This window comes from Trachymyrmex cornetzi, unplaced genomic scaffold, assembly GCF_001594075.2.
Source record: "Trachymyrmex cornetzi isolate Tcor2-1 unplaced genomic scaffold, Tcor1.1 scaffold94, whole genome shotgun sequence".
NCBI lineage: Eukaryota > Metazoa > Arthropoda > Insecta > Hymenoptera > Formicidae > Trachymyrmex > Trachymyrmex cornetzi.
Genome location: NW_017300289.1, coordinates 123188 through 145028, shown reverse-complemented (window position 1 = coordinate 145028; position 21841 = coordinate 123188). Strand labels below are relative to the sequence as shown.

Here is a 21841-nt window from a genome sequence, read left to right as displayed (position 1 = left end):
TCTTTCTAAGAGATGGCTTTGCAATATGTTAGATAAAGACAGATGAATGCGTTTAAGCGAGACACAACGATATATAATAAGTATAAGAAATGAATGAAAGATGTGGGAGGGCTCCGATTGCACACATCGCATATTGCACACATGCATCGCTGATTAGCCAATTTAAAAATAAAATAATCTCATTGGCAAAACAGTGAAAAATTACTAGGCACCAGTTGATATGAGTGGTGTGTACAATCAGAACTGTAGGCAAACGGGATCCTCCCAATTGATAAATAGTACATTTTTATAGTCATTCTTAAAGATAATCAATATTTACAGTAGTTCATATGAGTACACTGTTCAAAATAACAATATTATAAATATTATCTAATATTTTTTCTTTCGACTATCTGCAAAGTTTTGCACGTGTCTGCTAAAAACTGTTATAATGTTTAATAAATTACAGTTAAGCTGTCATAATCAACATTATATACAGAATAAAGGTACGTAAATTGCAATGTGACCTATAATTAACACTTTTATTTTCACTATTTATTTATAAATACTGTGGCTATCTTTCTTAATATCATGACCATCTTTTCCCTAAAAATCAGATAAAATGGCCAATGCATACTTTGTAATATTTTGATAAAATTAAAGTTGTGTTAAGTATTTTCTCTTTAATTTCGATAGTATTTGTTACTTTAAGCTTCAGTGAAAGTAATATCCCAAATATTGTTAAAAAGTAACAAGAATAAATGTATGTTTTTTGCATTTTAAAAAACTATGGCCATCATACCCGAGTTTACCCTATATACTATCACACCAATATCCCACGCACATTATGATACACACAGTCGCACGTTCGTGTCAATTTTCGTATAACAAATTCGTCACGATAAAGCGTTCGTAAGAAATGGTAAAAAATATATTAATTTCGAAATTTTTGGTCATTTTCAGCATAAACTCCACCTCAAACACGTATTAATGCGTATACTTTAAACCTGGAAAAGGATTACTCGAATTTGTGAAAAAGAAAAAGAGTATTTTTGTTATACAAAAATTATATGATTTAATCGGTAATACAGATGGCTTTAGGGCCGGTATTCATAGTTGATTCTTATTTCAAGATCGTCTTAAGTAATGCCTTAAGACGCTAATGCAGCCCTCTGATTGGTTTATGACTTCTTAAGACAGTACTTAAGATGGTCTTGAATATAAGATCTGACTATGAATACCGGCCTAGGATCCCCTTAATCAACACACACTCTCTCTCCATCGTATTTATCTCTCAATTATTTATGGCAATAATTTTTATCGTTTATGCTCGACTCGACAATTTTTTCTGATTTGTTTTCCAGCTCAAATGATTAGATAATCTCTATGGCCCCAAAGTTCTAATAGTAACATGTAAGTTTACGTAATCGATATTTTTCGCATAAATATTAAAATATTTATAGGACTATTAGATAAATGAGATAATTCGATCTATAGATATATTTGGGTACTAATAAAATTCTATTCTATTTATGTTTCTCTCTCAGCAATCTACGAGCAAAATTTTCTCAAATTTTGTACTTTTTGTAGCAATAATATTGGCGGAAAAAAGTAACAATTTTATAATGATTGAATAATTAATAATTACATTTGCGATTACTTGAACGTAATAAAGCAGAACATATATTAACTAGTTTCAGATTGAAAAACGTATATGCTGTCAAACATTGAAAGACGTGTATGTTTCTGTTTATCATACAGAATTCTCTCAAAACGAAACGATTATATTAATGAATTGCGCGCGCAGTCGTTCGATTATTCGAGGAGAAGATTAAATATAGGTGTTTCGACCAGTTCTAACAGAGAGAAGAATTTGCTTCTAGTCAGAACACGTATACTCGGCATACCACCTAACGAGTAATCTTATCGGCGCGGTTGCTTTAGCGCGAACGAATCAATTATTTGCAAAATACGCCTAGCCATCTGGCGCATCGAAGATCTCGTAGCTTTTAATGTAAGTTATCAAAAATATATCTAGAATTAGAAATTATATTTCCTTATATACCGCATATACGCCAAATTCCTGTAACCGCCCATATTATCATTTTATATCCTACACCGTTAAAAATGTCACGAAATTTAATGTACTTTTAAGTTACATAAATTAAATTAAATTTTATGATTTCATTAAATTTTATGTAAAAATATTAAAAGTATTTAATGTGTTGTCAATGAAAATGAAGTTGCAAATAACTTAAATTTAATGTTTACTTATATTAAATTTTATACAAATCTACATAAAATTTAATAAAAAATGTACTAAACTTCGTAAAATTTTATGAAACGTGCACTAAATTTCATGTACATGTATACAAATATACTTTTCAGTTACAGATACATAAAATTGTAATGTAGTCATAAAATTTAATTTAATTTATGTAACTTAAAAGTACATTAAATTTTATGACATTTTTAACATTGTACTTTCCGTACAATTGAACGTTACAATGGAACGATCTGATTATCTGGTATATATATAAAATTTAATGGATTTTACCTTGCGATAAACCTAAAGCACCTTGTGATAAATTACGTAAATTACATATTTAACTAGTTATCAGTCGTTGTTGCATCAATATATGTTTCTGGCTATCATCGGCGCGTTATTAGGTGCTTTCCGTTTAGCGACACAAGTCGACACATTCTTTCTTGATATTCAGAGAGTAACAAAGACGGAAAGACATTTATATCGACTTGTGTCAACTCGTGACATTATCGAATGGAAACCCATTAACGATCTAACACGTAGTTGGTTCTCTTCTCTAAGGCATGATAAAAAGACAAGGGTATGCTCATGCGCATGACCAATCAGATTTTTGTCCTTGCTTACGTCACAACGAGTGGCTTACGCCACTGTTCAGCAATTTCAGATTGTTTTGGAAAGGTAAAATATTTAATTTTACTTCCCTCAGTTTTTTTTGTTTTTTTCATATAATTGCCGCATCCTTTCACTATGCAGGTCATCGTGAAAATATTTTTAACATTAACTTCTACCGATGACAACGTGCACTACGCCATGGACGCCATGATAAATTACGACCGAAAACCACCGATTGCACCCGAATCGGAACCGACCAATCAACGCGTACCCGAATATGACGTAGGCAAGGACATGCGCAAGCTGAACGAGTTTTAGACAATTGATGAGCATACCCTTGTATTTTTATCATGCTCTAAGGTATATATACTTTCAAATATTTCCGTTTACACAGCATTATTCAAGTTTATTCGCATTGAGTTTTACACTTCACGAAGGCGATCGATATTATATAAAAACGAGAAATTGCCGAGAAGATACATTTTTCAGTCGTTAACGACGTTTTCGCCAGACTATAAATCTGCACGAGGTACTTAATTCTTTCTATTTGATAATTACATCAATCGTTAATTGTATTAACGTTTGAGTGACATACATTTTTTAAATTGACCTAATTAATTTAGCAATATTCCTCCCGATAACTATATGAGTAAAAAAAATGTTTCGAGTTCTTATCGTCTCACATGAATCCAGTGATAATGATCAGTTATATCTATCTTAAGTATTGCAATAATAAACATGGCCACCACATATAATAAAACTGTAATGATAAATTTAACGAATTAGAGTTGACTTTTTTATTAAAACAATTTCTAAATTAAGCGATTAAAAGGAATCGCGTTTCACTTAACGCTCGCTAACATTATTTCACAAATTAAATTTCAAAAAATACAAATCAATACAAACATTATTTTATCTTTCTTGACATTTCAGTGAGTAAGAAAAATAGAATGACATTTATGTCGATTTGTGTCACTAAATGGAAAGCCTCCCAAGTCTAGTAGATATCATATCAATGCGGATTTAATTTATGCTTTATTCTATTACCATTTATTTCTATTCCAGTAAATCCTTGTTGTATTGAGTTATAAAGAGCAATCGTTGATAATAATAACAAATTATTACTTTACATCAAGTTTTCATAATATAATAAATTCCAAGTAAATGAAACTTATATTAGTCAAAAATTAATTGTTGAGAGGAAACTCTTAATAATTCTTGCTTTCATTTCTAACTTTCCATAAATATTCATTTGATCATTTTCGATCGAAACGGACCGTACGTAATTAGTCTACAACGTTACATATAAATGATTTTGTGTCCCATCGTATGAACCAGCCGGTACCCATAACTAGCGAAAGCCAGAGCTGTTTGCCAACTCGACACCTGTTGATACGTTCAGACATGCGTGCTTCTGCCGACTTAAGTCGCGTTATCGATCCTTGACCACACGACGATATTTCGACCTGACTGGCGAGTAATCGCACAAATGACTAGAGTCGACCAAAACTCGATGAAGACTCATTGACATGGTGGACGAGTGAGTGCGAAGCGCAATAGGGATCGATTTACGGAACGATTTGTGCAAGTATACATATAAATAAATCCCGAAAGCTACTAAGTGCCGGAAACTTATGTTTGCTGCTTTTGTTGTCAATTGTTGATTGATATGCAGATTTCTTGTAATGATTGTTATCTGCGATAATAATGTGCGTTGTCCTGTCTCGCGAGACTCGCGTATGAATCATACTTCGTGAAAAAACACGCTGTATAGTCTTGATGACGTCAATGCATTTAATTAATATGTACGTGTGTTAGTGACTCTAGTCTCTAAGGGCCATAAACATTAGATAATTACAATTAGATAAATAATCTTATAATCATATAATTTATAGTCGATAATCTGTATGATCTATAATAATTACTAAAATGTAACTCTCAATTTTTATTTTTATTTTCTTTTTGACAGAAAATAAATGATCTTTTCCGTTAATATTAATAAATGATATATTTTGAAATGTGCATAACTAAATAATATAACGTGATACTTGTATCTTTCTTTTCATTTCTTTTAATTAAATATAATAAACGATATATATTTAATATAATGTATAAGTACTTATTTTTTGACAGAGCTTCGAAATTTTAAGAAAATTTTCTATATTCTTGACTATTATCTTATTGATTTCTAAGATATAATTTTTAATTTGAAAATTATATAATGATAATTATTCAACCCGAATAAATATTGATTCATTTGTACATTCAAAGTAAAATAATTAATCACTAATCAATTTAATACTTACAGTATCCGAGAAAAAATGTTTCTTCCCGGGTACTTCTTTAAGAGAACAAAATTAAAAAATCTTTTGTTCGCGTATTGTAGAGTAAAATATGCTTTCATTATTGTAAAAATACAAATTTTTAAATAAATAAAAATATCTTTCGGATTCTCTCTCTCTCTCTCTCTCTTTCTAAATAGCCCTGTATCCAAAGTTATAGTGACAATTTACGAAAAGCTACGCTATTGTACGTTTATATGAAAGGCTTTGAAAGCATAGCACATGAATACGAATATTAATATAGTATATTATATAAACATATACACTATAAACGCAAACACGGTGTATTTACGGCATACCACTGGTACTTCGATGAAAGAATCTCGCGTTGATGTCATGATATCTATAATGTCACAATATCGTACAGATATCGTGACATACATGTGATGCTCTTCGAATAAAGTGTGCTATGTAAATATAAGTGTAATATTACCAAATATAATTATCTTCGAAAAATTTAATTTGAAGAAATAAAAACATTGAAAACTAAATTTTTCGTCGACAAAAAATCTGTTTATAAAATATCTGACAATAGTGAAAAAAAATAGAAATCTTAAAAAAATACAAATTTTTAGAAATATATAATTTTAAATTTTACAGTAATTAAACAATGAAAATTAATTTTTCAAAATAAAAGTCATTATGTTTTTGTGTAAATCTCTACCTGTCACACTATAAAAAGCTACTTAAAAGTCTTATTAATCGCCTCTCCTTTCTTTCATTTCTTCCATCCTTCCGCGTTTCCCTTTTCTCATTCTTCCTATTCAGATATATAGGTTCATGAAATTTTGAGAAACTCTCTCTCTCTCTCTTTCTCTCTCAGTCTGTTATATTTATGAAAGAATTTTCTTTTAATCTCAGGTTCTCTTAATAACTAACGGTAATTTGTAGCAGGTAACAGAAATAAAAATAGCCAACTACTTTGTGTAATTTGATGACGCAGATTGACGTCATTATGTAACAAGGAAAGTACTTGGGTTTCTACGTTTATTTTCGTGTATATATATATATATATAGTTACGTTTGTTGAACTTGGAAAGAAAAAACTATTTGAGCGCTTAAATTAATTTGCAAGAATAATATAAAGTTTCATAGTTCCCTTTAAGTTCAAATAAATATTAAAATTACATTTTAGCGTGTAAGTTTATTATTTACTAAGCTTTGCCTTACTCAATTTTATTTAATTAAGTAAAATTGATTAGTTATCTTAATTGATTTTTAATTCTCGAAGAAGTCTATAAATAGTGTAATATTAAAGATAAAACGTGTAAAATTCTAAGAAGAAATCGTCTTTTAAAAATTTCGATATTGTGTTTATTTTTGAAATGCTTTATTTTGTTTCAATCATTCATGGAAAAAACGACTACGTTTGTCACAACAAAAAAAAGTCGCCCACCAATACATTTTTTGGATATAAGAACTATAGTACGATTGTGACAACCATAAGATTGGCATATCTTAACGGTTATGGCTGTAAAGATATGCCCATCTTACGGTTATCACAACCATATATAATACGGAGTTTTTGCAATACTGTTTATCCCAGATACGGTGAACGCTAAAGTCACGTTATCCTTTTCTTAATTAGGTGTGAAGAAAAAGATAACATGACTTTAGCGTTCATCGTATCTGGGATAAACGATATTGCAAAAACTCCTTATTGATGGGGAAAAATTATCGTTATTTCCGGTTGTAGCAACCGTAACATTTTTTTGTGTTCTTATCGTAAGACTACAATATTATTAAGTTCAAACGTCTCTAACTATAGAATAATCCCAAACTATAGAATAACCGGTTTTGCTACGTAATATATCTCCTTGCAATTTTTTCCTGTTGGTCTCCGTAGGAAGCATATTTTTATACAGCAATGGATATAAACTTGGATAGATATGAACTATATTATAAGATATTAAGGCCCGGTTTCACAACTCATGGTTAACTCTTAACCGCGGTTCAACTTGCTTCTCATCTTTTTCCAATTCTAAAATTGGAAAGAGACAATGAATAAGTTGAACCTCGATTATGAGTTAATTTACCGCATATTCATTAATTTACCGCAAATGAATGAGATCAAATAAATTTTCCTCAATGATACACGTAGTGATCCACTAAAAATCCAAACATATTAATTGATAATTTTAATTAATTGATAATTAATTAACTAATAATTCAATATTATTTTTTAAAAATAACAAAAATCACTACATTAAAAACAGATTAACATGCATATATTGTAATTAATATGCCGAATGTAATTTATAATCAACGAGCAAAATAATATATAATATACGTTAATTCGAAAGATAAAAATGTAATTTTTCTTTCTTTTTCCTTTTAATCATTTTTCTAAGCTTTGTTTTTTTGTGTTCATTTCTCTTATATCTTTATACCTTATGTCTTATACACTTCTTATCTCATACTCTCTTTCTTATATCTTTTTATAAGAGACAAGAGTATACCAAAAATGCAGATAAAGTACACCTGCACAAATGTTTGCACGAAGATCAAAGTGGCGAGAAAGTGTTAGTACGTTTATGAATTTAACCTTGCACTGAGCAACAGGTTTCCTAGAACTGGTTTCGTACCTCGTACAGCAAAAATAAATACTCTGCTCAGTAGGATCCTTCTACCTGTAATCTTGCAAAAAGATATGAGACTTAAGGCTGGTATTCATAGTCCATTTATATTTAAGACTGTCTTAAGCGATGTCTTATGATACTAATGCGGCCTTCTGATTGGTACATGACATTTTAAGACTAAGCTTCAAATATAAGAATCGACTATATATGAATACTGGCCTAAATATAATTTTCCATAGCGTAACTTTAAAATTGATGAGCGAAAAGAAATAAATAGACCCATTTATAAAATGAAAAAATCGGTGACTTAAGTGAGACTTAGTCCGCAAACACAATAGAGTAGTAAGCTTTAAGCCTTGAGGAATTCGTCCAATCATAGTCAATTATTCTTCTCACATTAAACTGTGATTGATGAATTTCTTAAGGCTTAAGGCTAACTACTCTGTTGTGTTTACGGACTTGAGCAGAGAATCAAACGTCCGAATTGAAACCGATGTAACTATAGGGTAACTGTTCCAATTACTGTGCCTGTCCCTATTAGTGTGCTTTTGTATTTTGATAAATCATAAAGAAAACTAGCACGAATAAATAAGAAAAAATATTTTTTTTGTTAAGTTAAATTATTAATGCGTACGATACCGAAGATAATATTTTATTTTTTTAGTATTAAAGTATTTTAAATATTTTTCGAAAGATATGAGGAATTTATGTGAATCCAGTAACACGTACTGCAAGATTTTAAACTTGTCCCTATTAATGTGCCCTGTATTGAAGCTGAGAAAGTTGTGTTAAGAGTTTACATTGAAATAAATATAATTGAAATAATGATTTATGTAATATTAACTTAAACAATTAGCTTAAATTTATTACCTGTTTTAATAACTATATGTTAAAATGAGTCAAATGTGGATAGGCACACAAATTGAGGGCACATTACTAGCGCCATCGTCGCTTGGAGGACTCACTAATAGAGGCAAAAACATGTTTTTTATTTTTGTCGAAAACATTATAAAGTATTAATATTTTTTACATTAATTAAATATAAATACACACTGCGTATTCCACAATACATGATTTCTGATAGGTTGAAATTCTTGTTCTCTGTTCCTTTTATTGTGCGGAGCCCCTAAGACTCTAAGGGCCATTTTCACTATCATCGGTTTACTTAACCAGCCTAGTAACTGTAATGTGAGAGAGAGAGAGAGGGGGGGGGGAGAGAGAGAACTAATTTTATCTCTTTCTATTTCATTACAATTACTAGGCTAGTTAAGTTAACTGAACTTGGTGAAAGTGGCCCTAAGCCGATATTTGTCTGTAACCTCTGCTACACGGCACGCTTAATCGGGTTTAATAACATCCGTAGTTATGAAATTGGCCAATCATAGCTCTTGGTCGGAAGAATGGAATGATTGGCCAGTTTCATAACTACAGATGTTATTAAACTCGATTAAGGGTGCCTTGTAAATGTGTAGTCTGTGATAGTTTATTCTTATTTTAAGCATCTTAAGATGCTAATTACAGCTCTGTGATTGGCTTATGATTAAACTGTGTTTATGACTATGAATACCGATCTAGAAGAATTATTTTCATATATCTCTCGACAACTTCGGGGAATTATATCGGGTTCAAGTTCAACTTGACAACTTCAGGGAAATAATACTAGATTCAAGTTCAATCTTCCCGGGGAGATCTCCTTGCGTTCTCCGTTCTTGAATCGTGCTCGACCGTGATTTAATCCGACGATCGAAGCGAAAAATCGACAGTCACGCTTTCAGCGTGGGAAAAGCAAGGAAGGAGACGGTGATAGTCTTGATTGCGTTTTCGGATCTCCTTCGTATCCACGCGTTTGTATTCCGAGCCGGGTGTGACGTGAGTTCGTCAGGGTCGCCACCGGGGATCGATTAAGGAGCAGCGGCACCGATTCGAGCCGCACGAACGTACGCTTCCTCACGATTGGTCGTACCACTACGATCGTCTACGTCGACGGACTTGTTTCTCTCGAGTCTCGGCGGGGACTGGGGTTTTCCTGAGAAGATACAGCCAATATTTTATATTCGTTCGTTAGATCGTCCTCCGCAGTAAGCATTCGGTTCTCGAAGGAGGCAAGTTCATTAAACAAGATGCGTACACGTAAGTAGATTCAGTTAATCAAGAAGGGGAACTGTTCTCACGCGCTCGGCTTGTTTATTTCTTCGTTCGATATCAGACACAAGCAAACTCAATCGTTATTTTATAGATCCACGCGAGATAGTGACTGAAATTTGTGTAATTCCGACGGTTTCAGATTCTGAGGTTGTAATAGTGAAGAAGTGCTTATTCGTAATATTTGTAATTCCTTAACTGTGGAAATTGAACCCGCCGGTATAATTTCGCAAAAGTTGAGAGATACGTGAAGAAAAACTTAATCTTGAATTCCTTTTGTGTAGAAATTAATTGACATTGTTCTTTGCATCAAAAAGATCGAACTGAATATTATTATCAAAATTGTAAACACATTGAAATCTCTAAATCTGTTTTATGTTTATAAAAATATTTTTGCATGGTCGTTTTAGAAATTGGAATAATTGTTATTATATATTGTTTATAATATTTTATATTGTCTTTTAGATTTACGTACATGTAATATATAGATATATATGTATATTACATATACTAAACATTCTGGTAATTACTTTTGTATCCATATTACATGTACATGTAATATAAATATATATGTAAAAGTAATTACCAGCATTTTTGAAAGGTCCAATCATATTTTTAAATATAATATACTTTAAATATTGTTATACATTTAATATAACAAGGTTAATATATTATAATATAGGAAGGTTAACATAATTATACGTAAGCAAATAATTTGATTGTTCCGATCATGTCTTATCTACAGTTTAATAAATTCTTTATTGTGTGCTAAAATCATTTTTGAATTAAAAACATATTTTCAGTCATATATAGAAATAAGTTGAATAAGATAAATGATAAATCTCTGTAATCTTTCGAAGTTTGAAAATTGATTTCCATTCTGATTTTGAAGCTATATATGAAGGAAAACATAATTAAAAAACAAGATATTAATAAAAACAGTGGACTTCAGAATTATTAGGTGTTAAACTTAATTCCTGCCGCTTTTCGTCTCCAAAATTGATTTGTTTCGAAGGGAAATACCTTAAAAGTATTATTAATTAGTAATAAAGTAGAAAATAGGGGAAATTACTTTGATTAAGGTATTCATTCATTTTCCCTTCGAAACAAATCAATTTTGGAGACGAAAAACGGCAGGAATTAAGTTTAACATCTAATAAAATAAATATTCCTATATAACCTGCTAATGTTACTGAAAATCTATACTTTATAGTACACATATCCTATAGATTTTTAGAATTAGCAGTGTTTATTAGAACACAACTTTAATTTGACTCCAAATACTGTTTTTTATTATTATTATCCTGTTTCTTGCTTATGTTTCTCTTCGCATAACTTCGAAATTATATGGACATCAATTTTTAGACTGCAGATTTATTATTTGTTTTATTTTTTATGTATTAAAAATATATTTTTAAAAATCAAAAATAATTTTAACAACAGAGAATTTATCAAAATGTACGTGTTTTTCATATAATATTTTCAAATTTTTGAAGATATTTCTCGGATTTTTGTGTTAAATCAGGGTTGTTAAAAAAAACGTTTTAAACGTGTTTTAAACAATTTAAAACATGCTTAATTGATGTTTTTAATATGTTTTAAATATGTTTTTTTTCTAGTACTGTTCAAAGCATATTTGAAGCATTAAAAACATATTCAAGAAGAAACATAATATGTTTTATTCTTAAAAAAAAACATTAGTCTTTAACAATCCTGTATTAAATCTGACTTAATATATATCTATTGAAAAATTATGCGTTTATTTATCGAGAATTTAAGAAAATACTGCAAAAGGTTAAAGATATACAAAAAAAGATTTGTACCAGACGGGAAAAGCCGCGAAAGGATTCGAATAAAACGGCAAAAAAGAGAATAAACTTGAAATTTGATTCTTAAATTGGATTTTTCTTATTGTTATTTTCTTGTTTTCTTTCGCGCCACGTACGAGATCTAATGGACCCATCGGATATGATTGCCTCGTAATCGCGATAATCCCAAATTCTCTCTCTCTCTCTTTTTCTCTACGTAAAAACACCGTCGGATACACAAGTCTCACCAAATCCCTTCTGATACGACGACAATGTCTTATCGTTACGCACCGAATTGACGTATCGACGATAATGCTATTCGAAGAGTCGTAATTCTTGACTCGTCGAATGGTTGCTCCAAGGTGATTCTGGATATCATTCTCGCTCGGTTCATGATTCATTTCAGAATTGCGCAGCGTGAACTTTTCTTTCATTATCAGTTGATTAATATCGCCATTTCAGAATTAATTAGACGTCTTGCATTTTTTTATAATACATAATGCAGTTAATTAGTTACACAAATTTACGTTGGATCTCAATACGATTATATAGTTTTCATGTTGTACATCGCACACGGATTTTTTTGTTAAACAATGAAATGAAAGAGAAAAAATGATTTGATGAGACTAAGAAGGAACAATCTTAGTATTTATTTTAATTTTATTGTCAATTAGTAAATTATGTACGGTTTATCACTTGACGAAAATTTAGAGTAAATATAAGATAGAATGTACGGTTTTCTTGTAAATATTAATTAATTATTATACGTGACTTAGCATTGATTTTGTTGCTCGTCGATTTATATCAGTATTCAACATATCACTTTTCTTCTAGCTTGGAAATAGAAAAATGAAAATGAGATAAAGTAGATTTTAAAAGATGAGATAATCTAAGCATCATGACTTAAAACATTCAATTCATGATGCATAGATACATAGTATTTTTTTTTCTTCATATCGCAATTTTGATGTAATAATATTTATTTTGCGCTCAATATTATTATGCACATAACACAACGGATCCAGCATAATTTTATCGCTGTCGTCAAACAATTTTACCTCGTATAAACAATAACCCAAGGTCACTAAAAATATTACAACTTATAAAAATTATTTATATAGCTTCATAAATTCGTAATACACGAAAGTGTGTATAATTATACGGCTTGTAAATTATTTTTTTATAAACGTTAAAGGCAATTTACTGAAATTGTTTTTAACAAAAAATAAAGTGCAAGAGTTATAAGAGAAAATAAACAATAATGTTTTATAAAAATTCTGTAAAATCGTACACGATCATAAAATAAAGTTACGCGTCATCAATATCGGAAAAAGAAACAAAAATAAAGATTCGAATGAAGAAGAAACTTGTAATTCCGGAAAGTTCTGTTGGATAAAATATAATTATACTGTATATATATATATATATATATAAGAAGCTTATAATGCGATATGGACATGTCGATTAATTGGACACACACACACACACACACATACACACACAATTTAGCCCTAATTATCTCGCTGATATTTCTATTAGAAGTATTCATTTCTTTTTAAAGCAAATTTTCTTTTTATTTTTTTTTTAATATTTTAAAATAGAATTATTATTGCTGCTAAAAAAGAAACCACACCAAACAAAATTGTATCTCAATTCGTCTATCCGTTGCATATATCTAGTTGTTATACATGATTAGTCTTACGCACATAACGTGACTGTTACATTAGTATCTTAATGGGTTTTTCCCCGAGGCACCAGGAAACATCATCGATTTAATGGTCCCGCGATATTCTCGTTTGTTGTTTCTACTTTATCGTTAAATGCAGTGATATCTTGTCACGCATTTTTATATTAACTAATTTTTATTTTAAGTAATTCTAAGAATTAGATGATCATTGTGTATGCAATATTTTGCAATGCAATGATTATATTTCGCAATATATTTAATGATATTTAAATTACTTGGCACAAAAGACTCTGTAAACATCAGATTCTCGGAATAATAGATTTCCATCAAAGTCAGTATTGCAAAAATTTGCAAGGGTACAAATTTTTATTCTGTGATAATATTTTGAAAAAATAATGATTCATCTATAAAGTAATATTATTTTTAACAAAAAATATTTTTAGGTCAATAGCTTGCATAAAATTTTTATTTTTTTCATACTTATAATCTTTTTCACGTTAAATTTTTATCTATATTGCATTTAAGAAAATACTTTATTATTATATAAACATTGCAATATAACTTGATGCATTTTATTTTTGATTTATCGCGATTGTTATCGCAAGCATAATATTTTTTAATAATAAATATCATAGACACGACATATTATTAATATGTTCTTAGTACATATATATTCATGTTGGCGTATCTAACGGTAACATATGTTTTACATTCTTTTCCTGATCGGTTTGTTACGCAATGTAATTATATGTGCAGAATATCCCCGGTTCATCAGCCTTTCTTGATAAACACTGAAAACCAAAAAATAATAATTGTTTTTTCAGTATCAAATATTATCAGTTTGATATAAATTAAAAATAACTAGGAAGACTAACGCGGATGACTTATGCTTCAAAAACAGATGGTAAAATATTACAAACAGTTTAATTAACTTAATTCAATGAGACACATGGAAATGCGCATTATAAAAAATTTAATTCGAGGTCGCTTTCCATTCATGTCTTAAAGCACATTTTAGCTTTAACTTGACAAGAAGTTATAATTCAAGTATTTTAAAAATGAATTCTAAAATTAAATTTGAAGAAGAAAAAGATTGGATTAGATGCTTGGAAAGAAAGATAGTGATACTCTGCATAAATGACCCGCATACTGACATCCTGTTAACATCCGCGTTTCTCGCCACTTATATAATTATCAAACTTTTGCCCTCTGTCAACTCGATAGAACCGAAGTCGTATATATTTCTGCTGAAGTAATATTTTCCATTATCGCACGAGCTGCGGTATCGTTGCCCGTGTCTTTATTTGTCACAGCGTTTCTCTCGTGGCTGTCTGATACTGAGAACATTCGGGACATAATCGACTTCCAATTTAGTGACTTGTATAGCGACAATTACTTATTCCTATACTGGAATTTAAATGATAATCAACAATCTAAATGAAAAAAGAGAATGATATCTTCGCTTTAAGTGTGAACGGAATATTACGCGGTCTGTAGAAATCAAATTTATGTAGTACAAAAGAAGACGACAAAAAGAGATGTTTGGATTGAATCATTCGCCTTATATTTAGACATGTTCGTGCAGATCAATCATTATTTATGTAATTATTCATTTGTTATATAGACATTTCACATGGTTATATAGACATTTTTTTCTCAAAATTTCAACTGTACTCTGTCAATTCTAATTTTTCAAAAAATTCAATTTTATATTGTCTTTATTATATTAATTGACAACAGTAGGATTGTTTACGAATATTTATGATTTTTATTATTGAAATCATAAGCGTTTTTCTATTTTTTATGAAAAGCATGGTATTTAATGCACGTGTAATGTATGAAAACGTCATCCAGTCGATATGACGTACATTAGAATGATAATTTAATAATATCCGATGTATCAATAAAAAATTGTCCTAATTACATTATTATTCTTGAGTACCGTTACGTAATGATCGCAAATACGAATGATTAGTAATCATTATTTCGTCTTACGACATGTATATATGATTCATCATAACAATTATAATTCGATTAAAAAACATGGTGATTACATTGTTAAAAATGTCATGAAAAAAGTACATTTAATGTACTTTTAAGTTACATAAATTAAATTCAATTTTATGACACTAAATTAAATTTAATGTATCTGCAACTGAAAAGTATATTTGTATACATGTACATAAAATTTAGTGTACTTTTCACAAAATTTTGCGAAGTTTAGTACATTTTTTATTAAATTTTATGTAGATTTGCATGTAACGGAAGTAAATTTCTGTTTTTTTAACAGTGTACAGTAACAGAATTATAATATAAAAATATATATACTTAAAGTTATTGAAAGATATATACAAAATATTTAACTAAATAATTTCATTAAATTTTTTTAATTGATGTAAACAGCAAGTATATAGTAAATCAATATTACAGAAATATGTATTCTTTTTTGATGATCAAATTAATTTTTAAATACTTATGTCATTTTATATATCTTATGCCGCTAAAATAACTACAATTGTTTAAAAATTCGGTTTTTATATTTTTCGAGTTCTTGAGTTAGTTTTTTTGTCGATAAATTTTAGTTCATAAGACTCCGCTTTATTATTTACTTTAAAAGTGTAATATTGCAATTGCCCTTCGAATCGTTGTAATTTTCATATTGCTTGTTGAAAGTTGAAAGACTCTATTGAATAGGCACATAATATGTAAATATGTACATGTAAGATTGTAACAATGTGGTAGTTTCATGTTCACCTTGGACGACATGTCTGACACTTTATTTCGATTTGTATGCGACCTTCGAACGCAAGTGTTCAATTTTCGACAGTAATCCTGTAATGCTCAAAGCGGTGATCTTCGCAATGTTATATATCTTATGTTATATTAAAATATCGCACTAGAGAAGAGAAAATTAACGTTGTTTATTTTCATTTAAGGATAATTGCATGTGTATAAGCGTAAAAGTATTTAAAAGTTTATATCATTGTTAATATTAAAATTATTAAACTAGTAAAAATAAAAAATTTAGAAGGCAAAAGGGCTACGAGCCTGAAATTTTGTCGTTAAAAATATAAAGTTTGAAATAAAAATAATGTATCACATATAATTATATCTTAACAAGTTTAATGTGATGGTAAATAGAACAACTTAACGCAAAAATAAACAAACGTTTCGATCCATATCGGATCATTATCAATGTTATATATAAATGTAAACAGTACAATATTACAAGAATATAAAAATTACATAATCGCTCTAGATCACAAACTTAAATGTAAGTAAATGGAAGAACTTGAGATGTAATAAGTCAGTATGTATGTTCCGATCCGGCAACAATTTAAATCTTTCGGCATTGTGTGTGGAAAAATTAATTTAATGTCTGCTAAAAATTTACTAAATGTAGCAAAACACAAATGTTGACAAAAAAATTCAGTAAACATTAGGTTCTTAAATAATATTAAGTAGAAAGTACAATATGACAAAAATTGAGTAAAATTAAATTGAAGTAATTAATAAAACTAAACAAATATGTACAAAAAAATAATCTAAGAAAGAGAGAATAAATGTGTAATAACCGATGTAATATGGAATAAAAAAAATAAACATAAAAAATATTGATCGTTGAAATAAACACTATTCGAAATATGTCATAATTAATGTACAAAAATGAGTAATTGGTTAAAAAATTAATAATATAATAATATACCTTAACTATCATAAATCGTAGTATTATAGAGTGTTCTCTTTCAATAATAATTTTAAAATAGTAAAAATATATATAATAATTTTATATTTTCTTTTTTGTTAAGCATCTCGACTATATGATTCGTATACATAGAATTTTATAATAAATTTATTATTGATTTTTTTGTTATTACAGTACAAAGAAGTTTTTTGGCGTTTTGCCTATTTGCATCAACCATGGCCGCGGCAGTTGAAAATAATTTAGCTGTTCAGGCTGTTTCTCAGAGCGCCCATTTGTTCTCCACTAACTTCGTAAAGGTATATTAATTGAATTTAAATATTTTTAAAGTTCTATTAACATTCGATATTGTACAGAACTTTCATATATATTAATTTAATGTTATACGGTTATATAACTTATAAATAATTATGAGAAAATAGCTTTGGTGAAATCTATATAAAGAACAAATTTTCAAAATACGTTTTGTCCAAAAAAAAAACGAGAAAAAGCCACAAGGAAACCGCGCACCTTACATAAAATAACAATTTACCAATCAGTAAGATGTAAAACAAAATTGCTACACTATTTCTAATAATGTTAAACAAATGAATTTTGCTTGTCTCTAGTTAAAGGACATAATACACTTCGAATGTCTAGACTTTTTTCAGCACATAAATTGATGGATGAAAAAATGCTTTCGGAACATCGTAGAGTAGCTTAAAATATGAATCTTTCAACACATCTTTAAACACTATGCCATCTCTAACTAAAAAAATGAAATTTTTGACAAAATGCATTTTGGAAGTCTGCTCCTCATATGAATAATTTTAATACACTAAATAGTAAGTCAGTAATTTGCTGATTGTGAAATAATCAAAAGAGAAATGCCTGATTTTCTTCATTTGATTAATTTTCTGACATGCGTAATGGAACTTTCATACTGTTAATTATAAAATGGAAAAGTGTTTATAGTGAATAACCTTTTTTAGACCGTTTCACAAGAACAGTCAGACAATTTAATATGTTCTCCCTTGAGTGCCCACATCGCCTTGAGCATGGCAGCTGATGGAGCTGCTGGAAGTACCGAGGCGCAGTTTAAAGATGCTCTCAAGCTTCCAGCCTCAAAATCACAAACTCTAGAAGGTTATCAGAATCTCATCGATAAATTAAATGTAATTATCAAATTACAATGTATTGTGAAACGTAATAGTTGTACGCCACTTACAGAATGTGAAACTACGTAACACATAGAAAAACATAAATACAGTAAGACGTAAAACAATAAGCGAATCGATCAATCATAGTCGAGAACATAAGACAATAATGTATGTAGGCAATAGCAAATAAAAAATGTTGATTTGCTTACTACTTACGTTTTACCAATTACGTTTCTATATGTGCGCTATTTAAATCTTCAAAATTTAATAAAATTAGAATAATATTAATTTATAAAATGTTAACATTTTTAGGAATTATTAATCAAATTTATAGCATATTATTTATAAAATGTGACACAATAATTTACCGAATTAATTTAGTTATATCTTGTGATATTTTATGACACTCTATTGACGAATAATGCTAACCGATAATGTAACACTATCCTTGCAGAACGTTGAGAATGTTACTTTGAAGATCGCTAATAAGATGTTTATCGGCAAAGATTTCCCGATAAAACCTGAATACCAACAGAATCTCGAGACATATTATAAATCTGGCACTCAATCGGTAGACTTCAGTAAAAGCCAAGAAGCTGCGAACACCATCAATACCTGGTGCAAAGAACAAACAAATAATCACATCGAGAGCATTATTAATGAAGGTAAGCATTCACTGTGAAATTCTACGACAATTGAGAAAAAATAGAATTTTCTTATTTTCTTCATTTACATAAAGAATTTAACATAAATTTAGAGCAATTGTTTCGTAAATAATGTAGTAACTTACCAAAGGGCTAAATATTATTTTCACAATAATGAAAATATAAATATCTATAGATACTATATATTTATATTTTCATTATTGTATATAATAATGTATTGATTTGAACCAGCAATTGAAGGCATGCTTATAATTTGTATTATCGATTATAGGCGATGTGGATGATAGTACTGCATTAGTGCTGGCAAACGCGGTGTATTTCAAGGGCCTATGGGCACATCAGTTCGATCCTAAAGATACCGTGGACCGTCCGTTCCATATTGATGCCAATACCGTCAAAGATGTTCCAACTATGTACAGAAAGGGCAGCTATAAATACGTCGAATTGCCGGAACACGATGCTAAATGCATCGAATTGCCATATGCGGTAATATTATTTAAAATACGATAAATTAAAAACAATATTTAGTCAAATGTGTGTAAGATTATTGCTTTTCACAAGTGTGTGTTTGGCAGTTGTGATGAAAAGCAACGAAGTATTTCGCGAATCTTTTTTTATGAATGTAAACTTTATTGCAGAATAAAGAGGTCAGCATGGTGATCATTCTACCCAATAAAATTGACGGTCTAGCTGCGCTGACCGACAAACTCGAGGAAGTTAGCGCGGAATGCAGTACTCGCCTCACTCAAATACAAGACCGTGAAGTCCAAGTATACCTGCCCAGATTCAGGACTGAGACCAAGTTGGATCTTAAGGATACATTGTCCAATAAGGTACGTCGTAATGTTCCGCCGATCATCGATAATAAAGTAAATACAATATCGTATCTAACTTGCGGTTTTGTTTGATGACTAAGATGGGTCTTAGTGAGGCATTCAGCAATCACGCTAACTTTAACGGCATTTCGGATATACCTCTGAAGATCGACAAAGTCGTGCAAAAAGCTTTCATCGAAGTTAATGAGGAAGGTAGCAAGGCAGCCGCCGTCACTGGTAAGTACACCGTGTTTTGTTTCTTGCATTTGTTTGTGGCTGAAAACGGGCGAAATATTATCTTGAAGTTACGATCTTTAAATAGAGAAAAATATGTAAGTCAAATAATTTCCTTTAGATACTTTATATTTTTGTCTCATTTTTTACCATCTATGTTTATCTATGTATTATGTAATGTTATTCGTTACTGTTAAGTGAGAAATAATATGTAACTAACAGTTGTACTATTGTTAGTTAATGTATTTGCTGGGTTATTTATAATTTTGAAAGAAAATTATAATATTAACTATTTATAGTCCAAATAGAATGCAAAAGAAAAATATAGTAACTATAAGTAATATTAATTTCACATCAAGAGCAAGATGATATTTCGTCTAATTTTATTTGGGATACATCGAAATTCTTTTTCGCTTCTTAGACACTCTGAGAAATTATTTTTTGGAAACTATTCGATTATGCTTGTGCATGTAACATTATTTTAATATTATGTTAATCGTGTAACAAAATTCCAAATTTTTCGCTCTCAGAGTTTCCGCGACACGGATGTATGTGATTTTGTACGCTGCCGTGATTTTAAGCTGAGTGTGATAGCTAAATGTTGCTCACATGCTTTCTACATCAGCAGGTTTGCTAGTCTCTACGCAGTATTCTTTTTATGTTTTTCCGTCTTATCTATTTTTTCTGCTTTGTTATCTTCACTTTTACAAACATACTATTGCATTGTTAATTAATGCTTTATTATACACCACAACGCATAGCATCAAACCGCACGTTTGTTTGATTATGTACCTGTTATTCACGTTGCACCTATTATGATTTTTGCCACATATTGACCTGTTGTTTCGATGATATTCGGAAAAACTTGTAATTCAAATTTAATAATAAATAGAGCGTTTCAGTGTTGCGACTATTGACATTTGATCAATGCTTGCATTTAACTTAAATCTTGCATGTAGTTAACATGAATGTATTATGGTGATTGCATAGCTTGTATTCGTATTTATTATTACAAGCTATGCTATGTTCTGAGATTTATTTCGAAGGAACAATTGGGATCTTTTAGGTAACACGAAATTTAAAATTTAGAAGTCTTTAAACAGATTATTACACTTAAATTAGACTTTGTGCACTTCTGCAGTTTACTTCTAAAAATAAAATTGCACGAGTGATTGGACGGTGAAGTAATAGAAGCTCAAAATTGTGGGGAGTTAAAGTTGATTTTATATTAACGGATATTAAATCATCTTTAACAAACTTAGAATGCGCATTTACCGATAGTATTAGAGAACTATGCAGTTCACGGTTCACGATGATAAAGATATATTTTGCGATAATGACTCTATTTATGATACTACGCGAAAACAAAATTAATCATCTTATTAAAATATGTTAATATCAACTTAACTAAAAATAAATAAACTATTAATAAGAAAAAAGAAAAAGGGAAAGATCAGAATTTTTCGAGAAAAATTTTTCGAGCTCTTCATAACCACATGAGAAGGCATAATAAATGAGATTCTCATCATAATGATATCCGTCAATCGGACTATAAATCTCCAAAATGTAAGTTAATTTTGTAACAACAAAATGGATTGCACTTTTTCTCGATTCGATATATTTGACTACAAAACATGCATCTGTCACAGCTGACAAAATAGAACTTTCTTTGTTTAATTCAATGAAAGAATTGGCAAAAATAATGTGGACGCAGAGTTTATATATACATTAAACTAATAAAAAATGTTGAACAAATAACATCTAAAAAATATATGTATATTTATATAAAACACGAGCGATTTTCATTGCTTGACTTACGACTCGCTGATTCTATCGTAATCTCTCTCTCTCTCTCTCTCTCTCTCTCTCT

At 29.7% G+C, this 21841-nt stretch overlaps 1 protein-coding gene across 19 annotated transcripts in view; it reads left to right on the top strand.

Moving 5' to 3' along the window:
• Positions 1-1944: 1944 nt before the first annotated feature.
• LOC108769747 (alaserpin) overlaps positions 1945-21841 on the top strand; it is a 42022-nt gene continuing 22125 nt past the window's right edge. For 17 of the 19 annotated variants that reach the window (XM_018520919.1, XM_018520925.1, XM_018520916.1 and 14 more), the window contains exons 1-7: positions 9798-9908; positions 17296-17417; positions 18090-18272; positions 18712-18922; positions 19194-19408; positions 19561-19755; positions 19839-19974. In XM_018520919.1, the coding sequence (XP_018376421.1) occupies positions 9899-9908; positions 17296-17417; positions 18090-18272; positions 18712-18922; positions 19194-19408; positions 19561-19755; positions 19839-19974 (1072 nt within the window). In that variant the 5' untranslated portion in view covers positions 9798-9898. Of the gene's footprint in view, positions 1994-4382; positions 4442-9797; positions 9909-17295; positions 17418-18089; positions 18273-18711; positions 18923-19193; positions 19409-19560; positions 19756-19838; positions 19975-21841 lie in introns of those variants that run through there. The other 2 variants (XM_018520929.1, XM_018520928.1) reach the window with 2 other exon arrangements.